Source organism: Branchiostoma floridae, chromosome 6 (assembly GCF_000003815.2).
Source record: "Branchiostoma floridae strain S238N-H82 chromosome 6, Bfl_VNyyK, whole genome shotgun sequence".
Classification (NCBI taxonomy): domain Eukaryota; kingdom Metazoa; phylum Chordata; class Leptocardii; order Amphioxiformes; family Branchiostomatidae; genus Branchiostoma; species Branchiostoma floridae.
Genome location: NC_049984.1, coordinates 7,244,225 through 7,255,661, shown reverse-complemented (window position 1 = coordinate 7,255,661; position 11,437 = coordinate 7,244,225). Strand labels below are relative to the sequence as shown.

General features: G+C 40.2%; 2 protein-coding genes across 2 annotated transcripts in view; both read left to right on the top strand.

Moving 5' to 3' along the window:
- The first annotated feature begins 764 nt into the window (after nt 1-764).
- The window catches only part of LOC118418605 (glycine receptor subunit alpha-2-like), a 10,931-nt gene continuing 258 nt past the window's right edge, over nt 765-11,437 (top strand). Inside the window, exons 1-10 of the mRNA XM_035824603.1 lie at nt 765-874; nt 1,443-1,528; nt 2,165-2,235; nt 2,814-3,013; nt 7,226-7,308; nt 7,488-7,643; nt 8,033-8,194; nt 8,591-8,787; nt 9,293-9,433; nt 9,827-10,155. Of these exons, the coding sequence (XP_035680496.1) occupies nt 795-874; nt 1,443-1,528; nt 2,165-2,235; nt 2,814-3,013; nt 7,226-7,308; nt 7,488-7,643; nt 8,033-8,194; nt 8,591-8,787; nt 9,293-9,433; nt 9,827-10,108 (1,458 nt within the window). The 5' untranslated portion in view covers nt 765-794 and the 3' untranslated portion in view covers nt 10,109-10,155. The remainder of the gene's footprint in view (nt 875-1,442; nt 1,529-2,164; nt 2,236-2,813; nt 3,014-7,225; nt 7,309-7,487; nt 7,644-8,032; nt 8,195-8,590; nt 8,788-9,292; nt 9,434-9,826; nt 10,156-11,437) is intronic.
- LOC118418606 lies at nt 3,020-6,570 on the top strand. Its single transcript, XM_035824604.1, has 2 exons — nt 3,020-4,644; nt 5,366-6,570. The coding sequence occupies exons 1-2, from the start codon at nt 4,570-4,572 to the stop codon at nt 5,627-5,629; spliced, it is 339 nt and encodes a 112-aa protein (XP_035680497.1). The 5' UTR covers nt 3,020-4,569; the 3' UTR covers nt 5,630-6,570.

The window sequence follows — 11,437 nt, the reverse complement described above, 5'->3', positions numbered from 1 at the left end:
TGGAATCATGCCTTTTTAATACCTGTCCTCGATATAACGTTATGTTTCTAAGGTCGCTTAGTTTCATACATATCCCGAATACCATCAGAAACTGCAATGAACAATCTTACAAGTATATATAGAAGCCTAGTTTTTTTTCCGAATTCCTCTTTGGATATGCAAGCGTTGTCCTACTTTGCAAATTTGCGCTTCAGAATGTAACGTTGCATAGCTGTTTAAGCTACCAGCATACCAAAAAAAAAAAAAAAAAAAAAGAAACAATATGAAAACCCTCCATTCCTTTCTGAGATTAATCCTGCGATAATTTTTGCAAAAAAAAAGAACATTCCAGAGTAATATGCCAAAGGGCCCAAACATGTGTCTTTTGGAGCGGAAGGGCTATCCAATACTTGAAAATCGCGACCACAGCAAGTCTAGAAAACGATATATATAAAGCGGAAGTTGTGCTACTGTACCATAATAAGCCACTAGATGGCCCAAAATCTAATCATTCCAATGTCTTATCAAGTCCTACGGGCATACCAAATGTCAAGACAACCCATCCAAGTAGCCTTCTTGATTCATAGTGATAGCAAGTATCGTACGGAAGTACGCATATACGAACACTGACGACAAAATACCCTCCATTTCTCATTGAGGTAATAACATATTTATCCCCCACCCCCACCCCCATATGCCATACCCTAGACACTACCGAACTTGATACGTGTGGTACGTAGGCATGATGGCTAAAGATATCACACTCCTTGTCACTCGCGTACTAAAAATATACTGCGGCCATCAAATCACTGTACATGATAACCACCAAGATGAACACATGGACCTACGTCGCCATAGTCGCTACAACTCTGTTTGTTACGTGCGGTGCCAATGAGTGAGTTGTAAATCTATAGCATATCGTTTTATCTTTATAGTCGTATTTGGCTGTGATTAACAAACATATGATGCTTTCATAATAGGTAAGAATGAGGTAAGAATTCCAATCACAGCTCAGTGTATGAGAAGATCTTATTAAACATTTATCGTCATCCATAAGTACATGTCGCCCGAGTACAATGAAAACAGCGTAGAAATAGCAGCAGCTGGATTTCATGTCAACATAGTAAACATACCTGTTTGGTGTTAGCGTTACAGGCCAAGCAAATCATCACCATTGTCGCATGCCAATATTTAGGACTGTGGAGGGGCTGTCATTGTCTTCCACAGTTTTTCTTGTTGTCCGTTGCGCCCCTCCCTTCCACAACCCATCTCTGCAAAATCCCACCCCCTTTCCAAGGCATGACCCATCCTCATACGCCATACTGAACCTAACGGAACATGCGTAAGTTTATTTTATTACTGAATGGTACTGTCCCATTGTCATTATATCAAGCTATCAAATTTTATAAACTATGTCTTTTATACATAACTATTAATATCAAGTCATTGGTGCTTCTTTTCAGAGAACTGGACGCCACATACGAAAATGACGAAATGAACTTCCAATTGCCCAATGGTTATAATGACAGAAGGATCCCTAAACAAAGAGGTGAAGAATTACAGTATGGTATCTAATAGAACATACATCCCGCCGTCAATATAATCTTTCCAGAAAATATTTCCAGATGCCCTCAGGGAAATGACAGTAAAACAGTTCTACAGGTACAAGTGCAGTGTACTCATTATTCAGCCCTATCATGCTATATATATAACGTTATAGGTGTGCTTCTTTTACAAGTTTAGAGCTGAATTACATTTGGTGACAGAAATGGCATCACCGAACACTTTTTGAAGTGATATTGAAAGACACATTGTGATCTCATATGGCAGCTCTTCGTGGATTGTCAACAGGCAATTACATAATCGTAATACAGGAAACTCTCTAAAATCATCTTTAGATTGAACTTAAGATTAATTTGATGGAAAGTAGATCAGGAATATTGAGAGGCACCAGGGAACATAACGCACTGGAATACACATTTACATTAGTGCGTCGCTGTACGAATATTTAAAGATTTGTACACAGATTATGCTTGTTTCAGTTCAGGCTTACAAAAAGAGAAGTGCATTAGGCTTAGTCGAATCTGTATAATTTACTAGCACATTTGTGATGTCACTTTAATAGATTAAGGTACAGACAAGTTTTACTGCAAACCCGATCAAAGATGTGTCTGTCTTTCCCCAGGAAAGTCCATGGTGGATGTCCGATGTGCAATCTTCATTCAGAGTCTGGGAGGGTTCTCTGAGAAAACCATGGTAAAGCGAAAACATCAATCAGATTCATATAAGCTTAACATCATTTATGCAGAAAAAAAGTGATTGAACAAAATGCTGTGACTAGTATCATGGGAATATGAGTCTTATGACCTATCCTTCACAAGCGAGTTTGGTTGAGAGTATATGTACCATAAACGCATATTTTGCATGCCACGGCGCGTAGATTCAGTTTTTTTCCACTAATGTTTGACATGCATATGATACAGTTACATGTTTAGCTTCACTATTCTTTCATCAGTCATTGGATTTGGGTGATGAAGACGATTACCAACAACCAGTTATGCTATCAATTCTGAGCTTAGTATCACCTCACTGGCTGGTCAAATACTAGTAGCTAAGTCATAGGCAGCGTGTAAAGACCCTGACTGGTAGTGTTGGAGTTTCAAATGTTAAAGAAACCATGATTTTGGAAAGTGATGACAATGCTTGTCTGTAGAAATAGAGGTGCTAACGTTCCCCATTGCCCAAAACTTAAAGTTAAAGAGACAACGGTGTTCATTCTCTCATCATTAACAAAAGGAGATTCTTATTTGCACCATTGTCTATCTATTCCACAGACCTTTGAAATGCAGTTTTTCCGTCTGTGTGAGTGGGAAGACCATCGGTTGGCCAACCTCACAGAAGAGTTGGAGTTTCTGTCGGAGGAAGTCAAGATCTGGAAGCCGCCGGTGCTGATGATGTCACTGGCAGAAGTTGACGAGGTCCAGTTACGACCCATCCTGCTCACTCCTGCAGGGCAGGTCATCGTTCGACACGAGTAAGTCTTTTTTCCAAATCTTTTTGAACTTGAACAGCAGCTACAGGTACAGAAAACGCATACCACTGTGTCCGTAGTTTGTTTAAACCTACCACACACAAATGAGATTAAAATGAATATGATAAATTGCCATACGTATATTTCAAGGCAAAGTTTGGCAAGGTGTGCCAATGTCTTCATTTATGTGTCGGAATATGCCACTAAGAACGTAAAATCATTATTATCTAATGTACGAAAACATGGTCAACTAATTAACCCAAGACAAATTCTATGAACACCACACATACATACAACTACATAGCTACGGCAGGGAGAGAATGATGTACAAGTCATATTGTACTATGAAAACACTTGCACTTATAGTTAAGCGTAATCATCGGAAACTTTTCAAGTACGAAATGGAAGACAAATAAAGAGAATGACGTCTGCAAACCTCTACACGTAGATAGATAACAAATTTGAAGCTCCCACGCTGCCGTCCGCGTGCCACAAATAAATACAGTACACAAGAGATCTTCAAACAAGTAATGTACTCACGTAGCCACGCATTTGCTCCCCAAGGATCCCCACAACACTCTATTTTGTAGACGTGGAGTCTAGGCTTGGATGTCTTTTCGTGTGAGGGTAATTTCAACGCTGAAGAACATACTTCAATCAATACAACTAGACAAACGCGACGCCACGCAATTCTGAAGCGTTATTCTCAGGTGGCCTCGACCAAAAATATTGCGGCTAGAGACACCAAAAGTACCTTAGGTCCCGGACACTTACTCTGTGTAATAGGTGCTCCCGCCCGCACATGTTATAGGGTGCGTTTTTTCGAGTTTTTTTTTCCTCCAAAATATTTGAATAATTCGAAAACGGTTTTGTGGCCTGTCGGCCTCTTTCCCCATGGATACTCAATCATTAGTTGTGACGTTACGAAGCCAGAGTAAATATATTCACCAACCTGATCATACTATGTAAGGAAGCAAATATACATCATACTCATATCACCTCGTCCACTGATCCTCATGAGCATACAAAACTAGCGATCAGATTTTGTGTGTCTGCCCTTTTGTCGGAAATAATATTTACTACTCATCTACATTCCAGAATGTGCTGATGTAGCACCTTTCCTCTTCATTTTGAAATAACTTCAGCCAGTGTGTTTGAGTGTTATAGCTATTTTATGTTTCGATGCCTTTTATTCCACAATCACGAATTCAGAATGTTCTGAAAAGTCATCTAAAGCCATCAAAAGTAATAACTTTTATAATGTATGGATATCATGGACACTTTCAGTTGAATCAAGCATCCTCCAGTACCCGTTTTTTGAGGTACGTTAACACGTTATGAGATTTGGATGGTCCTCAGAACTTGTTGAAAGGGAGAGTAACCATTGAGCTCTGTTAAGTAGTCTACTTGGCTGTCGGACAAGTTTTCAAGTGCAAGAAGGTTTTTTTTCTGATGTGAAGATTTTGAGAATAAAAGGGACCGAACCAGCGGAGGTTTCTACACCGCATTCTGATCATCAAACCGACGTCAACTCCGCCGAGCCAGAAGAACCCGCCACCATGAGCCTGCTGCAGATCCTCCTCATCGCCTCCTGCTGCTGCCTGTTTGCGTCAGGCATGATGCCTATTACAGGGGTAAGCCACGTCATCTTTAACTACTCTAGATGCATCCATGGAACACTCTCAACCATTTTTGGTAGAATTAAGGTTTTGATATCTGTACATATTTTGACGAAAAGAATTGACAAATGTTTTCAGACGCTAGTATTGGTACTTTCTTTAAATCATGTAGCGTTATGGAGATAGATATTTTAGTTCCAATCAACGGTTGCTGAAACATTTTTAAGAGTAACTGTTGTTGAAAAATCAATGAAAGTAATGAGAAATGGCCATAGCACAATCCCAACTGTCATTTAGATAAGCGTTATTTACGTTGAATAGCCATACATGCATAAGTCCTCACCAGGTAGCAACTTCATTAGCAGAAGGATATGGAGAAGGATAATGTAGAAAGGAGTATCTTGTATTTCCGCATCCATCGGTAGTTTGAGGTGGTATCTCACTGCCCTTGGGGCACCTGTGCGGCACTGCGGGGTTCGTTTACTGCGGGACTGTTGTGTTATATACGCCGATTTTGTATATTCTAGATATTCCTTCATACGTAAAAGTATGACTTAGAAGACAACAAAATACACAAAACGTACGAAAATTCGTTCTTAATCTTTGAAACTCGTTGAGTAATCTTTCGCCTTTAGAGAGCAAGGCCTCGATAGGTTTTCGTACCTTGATAAAAATCAGGGCGCTCCGAACGCCGAGTGCTCGTTTGTAAAACGTCTTCCGCACTTGTTGTTCCCAGTTCTGCCAGACTGACGCAGACTGCATTGACGCCGACGGAGACGACATCTCCTGCTGCGCGCAGTGGAACGTCAAGATGCCCATCCGCGTGTGCAAGAGCCTCCGAAAGGAGGGTCAAATCTGCAAGGTCAACTCTCCATCCTTCCCTCTCCTCTTGCGCCCGCGCAACAGCTTCCTGTGCCCCTGCCACGGCGGCTCCGAGTGCCATCCGCTGGAGGGGAAGTACCGCGTCGGCAAGTGCAAACGAGGAGAATCGTCAGTCTAGGAACGATCTCACGTTGCACGGTACAGGCTGCTAGCTACTGATCAGATAATCCTATCATTGTAAGGTTAACATCTGTTTCGACGACAGGTTAGCGGTGAAATTAAGAGCTAGAAGTTTATCTATGTTATGATAAACACATGCAAACGAATGTATTGAGTTTTTGGGGTCTTACATAAGCTTCTATGTATGCTGCAATCAATGCTCAAGTAATTGTGTCGGTTATCAATGTCCGTGGTTGATATAGATACAGCAGTAAGACGTATAGAACAAGTCTCTGTAAAATAATGTGAAAGTGTAGAAATGACAAGGTAATAATGAAATTAAAGAATTATGCTGCGGAAAGAATGTACATAATCTAAATTATATGCCACAGCTAGGTATGGTGTTTAAAGGCTATTTATATGTGAAACTGCAACTGAATGTTTTTATATCAATGCTTTGCATGACCATGACAAGACCTTACTGATAAGAGTGTTCCAGGTTTGTGTACAATGTGATTTAACGTTGCCTTTATTTGAATTGCAACAACACAATACAACGTAGAACATCAGATACGAGTGAAATGCTGCTGTCCTTAATGACACATCACAAAACATATCAATTAGAAAGAAAGCTCGCAACAAGTAGCTCTCAGATGTGATCCTTATTGCACATATGATTACGTCGTGTTGTTTTGCGTATTTGTAACCTGTTGCGCAGTAAGCATTAAAGGGAAGTCATGTGGAAATGATATCTGCCTCTGTGGTTTGCTTTCTTGACGCACTTTACCAAGTACAGCCACTTTATGACGTTCCGCCACTTTATCAAGTACTAGCCGAGCTCGAGCCTCTAGGGATTTTCTCAGTACTTTGAATCTCCACTAGTCAGCTAGGGCAATTAGAGCACTCAACAACCTTGGATTCAACAACCATGCTCATTCTACTCTCTACGAGATATTTCAGATGAAGCCACTTCCACTGATAAACTACTGGCATAATTAAAGGCAATGGAACAAACTATACTACATTTCAGTATCAGATCGATCAGTAAATCATGAATTAAAGATACTTACTAGTACATATAAAAACATTTCATTGGAAATCACAGGGATGAAATTGTAGCATAAGAAGAAATATCTGAAATATAACTACACATCCAATTTAGTTAGTATGCTGGTAACGCAAAGTACAATGTTAATGTTTGTATCTTATGTCATCATCAAAAAATTGTCTCTGATACAGCTGATATCTATAGTTAATTACAAAAATAATATTTGATAGTAACAAAAATAATATTTGTTATTGATTTCAATACTCTGCTCTAGGCCCAACTTTGAATACTTAACAATAGCTATTTAACAATAGCTATTAAAGAAAGCAGAATAAGTAGAAAATGACGAAGTTTTCGATTTAGATGTTAGGATAGACATGCAAGAATAATTAATCAAAGAGAAAAATCTTTAGATGTTGACATAGACATGCAAGAAATGACTCTTTAAAAAGCTATTCATGTACCACGGATCATTATACCGTTATTGTATGCATTTTAATGATGGACTTAGAATATGAAGAAAAAAAGAAAGAACAATGCTGTGTATTCAAATCTGTGTTTCCTCAGAGTTCGTGCTACGGTACACTGCCTCATGGATCTACATGCGTATCCGATGGACACTCAGACCTGCAGCTTGTTCATAAATTTAGGTGAGAACTACGATTTAGTCAATATAAAGTTACATGTATTGATTCATGAAAGGCAAAATGAAACAATTTTGATGACATGTTTGATGAAGGGGAGTATATTTTGGAAGGTTTCTGTATTTCCAACCGTGCTAATATGGCATTCTCATACACACTGCGTTCTTGCCTTGACCCTGTGTTAGTAAGCGGCAACTACCGGTTTCATTGGGGTGTTCCATCGAACTTCGATACTGGATCTGCCAAATCGGCAGCCATCTTACGAATGCCCGGAGTGCACTCACAGCTCCGCCTGGAGAAGTTGGAGATGCTTGCCTACACCAACTCCCACATCTATGAAGGTGAAGTGGACCGTTGTCAAAATTCTACTCATCTTTACTTGAGTGTCCTTTGTCGTGGAATATTCTATGAATGACCATAGACTCTGGGGTAATGAGGATGATGATGACTATTTACTTGCAGAAATAGTGTTGTAAAGTGTGTTGAATATATATTTAGCCATTATCCCTACAGACGTTTACTGTAAGTACCGGGCAAATGTAAAACAAGAGCTATTCTTCTTTCAGGTATGTGCCCAGAAATCGAAAGCATGGCAGTAATGAAGTAGAAAAAAGTCTGAAGAGTTTTCGATAGTTGATATAACACGTTATTTCCCCCAGTTTTTTGCTTCTTGCGATCGAATACAAATGCACCTCTTCACTTACATAACTATCATTTTGGATTGTCTCAGATGTTCGCTGCATCTACCAGTCGGAGACATGTTATTTCAACGATGCAGAGGAATGCTTCAGGCCCTGTCCCCAGTCTGAAGAAAGATGCTACCAGTGTGACCATTATTACGCTGACTGCAGTACCGGTATCGCAGAGGACTGTGAAATAACGAAATTCAACAGTAAGCAGCCTTATCTATGCTTAATCTGTTTACTTGTTTGAACTTTTATTAATTAATGATAACCCCAAATCGGTCTGTAGGCCGCTTTTCCTTGAGGTCATGGCAAGGGTCCATAATGTAAAACTGTGGGATAGTAGAATTATGAGAACTGATGTTGCATCAAAAAAAGTTAAAAACCTATTTGAAATACATTGAAAATGGGACATGGTCTTGAACTACGTTCATGTATCATTTCACAAAATCGAAAAAATACATCATTTTGTCATTGACTAGGACTGAATACTGAATGAAAGAATGCTCTACATTAAGTAAAATTTGGATATTAGAAATTCTTCTTGAATGAACATGAATATTCATAGCTTCGGTTACAGATTGTGCTTTGTTGCCATACTATAGAGACCAATATGCATGTCTTCACTACCGGTGAAATACGGTTCACCCTGGTCCGCCGCCTGAGATACCACCTACTGCAGACCTACATGCCATCCTTCTTCATCGTCTTCATGGCGTGGATCAACTTCTGGTTGGACATGGATTCCCCTCCTGCCAGAGTGTCTCTTGGTGTCACCACGGTGCTGACGATGATCACACAGGTGATCTGACACATGACATGGCATTGGCATCCATAATACCGTGAAAATCAAATTTTTCTTCGAAACAAAAAATTGACACCCACTGAACTTTAATTTCAACCAGTCCTCGGGTCTTCTTCAGGACATCTCAGGACTAGGTTGATTAGTAACGTTACACGTCACTTTTTTTAAGAGAGGCGTAAACAACGGGTCAAAGGTGATTGGAAGTCTGCACCGGCCCTCGTATCTGTTCGATAAAACTATAGTAGCCGCTCTTTCAACAGCTAGATGACAGCGAAATAAACCATTTCTTGTTGATGTTAAAGGATAATGCAGTAGAGCAAAATCCGGCCTATGTGGACAGGTAATCATTAATGCAGGATTCTTCTTGCCTGAGTCAATAGAAAAAATCATATGTACCACCATAAAGTGGTCACATCAGCCAGGTGGTTCTTATATGGAGGTGATTATTTGTACAGGTCTGACAGTAATTGTGCTATTTTCTGTTTACTCTCTGTTTTTTCAGAGCGCCCAAACTTCCCGAATACCAGAAGTGTCTTACATCCGGGCTATCGATGTCTGGGTTTCCATGTGTCAGATCTTCGTCTTCTTGGCTCTGGTTGAATATGCTGTCGTCAGCTACATAAAGAGGTGGAGACACATCAAGGTAATCAAGTGGAATATTGTTGTGCATGGTCATGTGCATATCAAGATCAATTTGGCAAAGGCCGTATGGTATGTTTTTGCGTCACACAATATTCAAGAAGCATCCGGATGTAGACATGTGCTAAATGCAGTAACTGTTGTAATACTTTGTTCAAATACCATACAACTCAACGTTTGATATTTCGGCAATATGTAAAATTATATGATACTGTGATGCACAACCAACTGATGCCAGTTATTTAACATTGATTTTCCATGAGCCTTGTCGGCAGGTCGCCCTAGCGGAATAATTCGACATTACAATGTCTAGATTGCATTGGAAGCAGAGCGGCAATTATAAATCACCCAGTGATAGGCGGTTATTCACGATGTAACTTTGTCTCGCTTTTTGCAGAAGGCCCAGAAGCCAACGTCTTCAACTTCCACAAATGAATCAAAGTCTACTGAAGCTAGGCAGCAACCAAATAATACTGACGTAAAGCAGCAACCTAGTGCCACCGACTCAGGGCAACAACCTGATGCTTCTGACTCCAGGCAGCAAGCTAACGCCAAGAGACAACGCTCAGGTCGATACTATGCTGAAGCGGTCGAACGGGTTGCAAGGGTTGTCTATCCAACGGCGTTCCTCATCTTTATCGTTATCTATGTCAGCGTGTACAACCAGTTCAGAATTTAAAGGAGAGGCTAGCATCTTGGGAGGACAAAAAGGAATATTATGTATTATCATATAGCCAGGGGACGTGGGCCAATCAGAAGGCCCCATTTCATGCTGGTTATGACGCCGTAACAGCCATGCATTAAATTTTTGATTATCACATATGAGATAAAACTTTTGAAAGTTTAAACCAATCAGGAGGACAGACAAACATGACGCTGGCCAATCAGAATGAGGTATCCAGGAATCGTCCATCTGCCAAGATAGGGGAATAAGTACAGGCATGGCAGGGGGGATGGCTCCCTCTATTAACATCGGTAGTGCGTGTTTCTTTGTTCAAAGAATACATTTGCTGTCTTAAAACAACATTGAATTACCTATAATATTTAAGACAATAAAATCTATTTCAAGTCATGTCCAATTTAAACTGCAAATGGAAAATAAAATTATTTGCACCCCCGCCCATTCAAGTTCTGACGACAATAACACCACGGTCCGCCATTGAGTAGCGGTCATGGCGCTGGAGGACCAAAATGCTACCTTTCTTCGGAGACGTCGTGTCTGGGTTCGTAGTGAACGAGATTCTCAAGAGCTGTGAAGCACAGGGATCCCGGAATGCTTCAGGAACGCCGGCAGAGATTTAGCGCCTGATACGAACGAACTCGACAAACTGGAGAATGGGCGAGTGGAGAAATACGGAGCGTGCAACAGTTTGTAACATAATGAATCGACTTTGTTCTTATTTTAAGCCTTGGAACAGAAATACATTTCACGTACAAGTTTTATGTTGTTCAAATTCACTGTTCAAATGTATGTACTGAATAAAAGATGTATGTTTTAGAAAAGAATTTGTCGCTCCTACTCATCTGGAAACTCTACTCTACTCTACTCTACTCTTAAATGGGTCAGTGTGGGTAGGCTATATGATAATAGGGTTAATGACCCACCTGTTCCTCTGTATATATGGTGTCATAACGCCTGGACCTTTGCTATAACCACAGCATAAAAGCTCCTCGGACGTTTGATACCTGCCGTACAATGGATCCAAATGTAGTCATTAAGAGAGAGTTGCACAATCTCGAACGAGATAATAGTTCATTATGCGTCTTAACTTAGGAATACATTGATTAACATCAGTCCATTGTAGGTACCGGGGAAAAACATATATTGCTTACGGACATGTACTTTTCTGGTCCTAACTTGCACTCTCTGACGTCGGTGCACAACAACTTGCAATGCGCAAAGATCGCCTTAGCTAAAACACAATTTTCAGCCCGTCATTATTCTATTATTCATTGCCCCAACGACAACTCGTTGACGCGACCATGGAAACTTTGTTCACAGCAGGAC

What these genes read in the sequence shown, in the direction of transcription:
- LOC118418606 (XM_035824604.1), top strand. Translation starts at nt 4,570, where the DNA reads ATGAGCCTGCTGCAGATCCTCCTCATCGCCTCCTGCTGCTGCCTGTTT. An exon ending in GCATGATGCCTATTACAGGG is followed by an intron (nt 4,645 to 5,365) that starts GTAAGCCACGTC and finishes TGTTGTTCCCAG; the next exon opens with TTCTGCCAGACTGACGCAGA.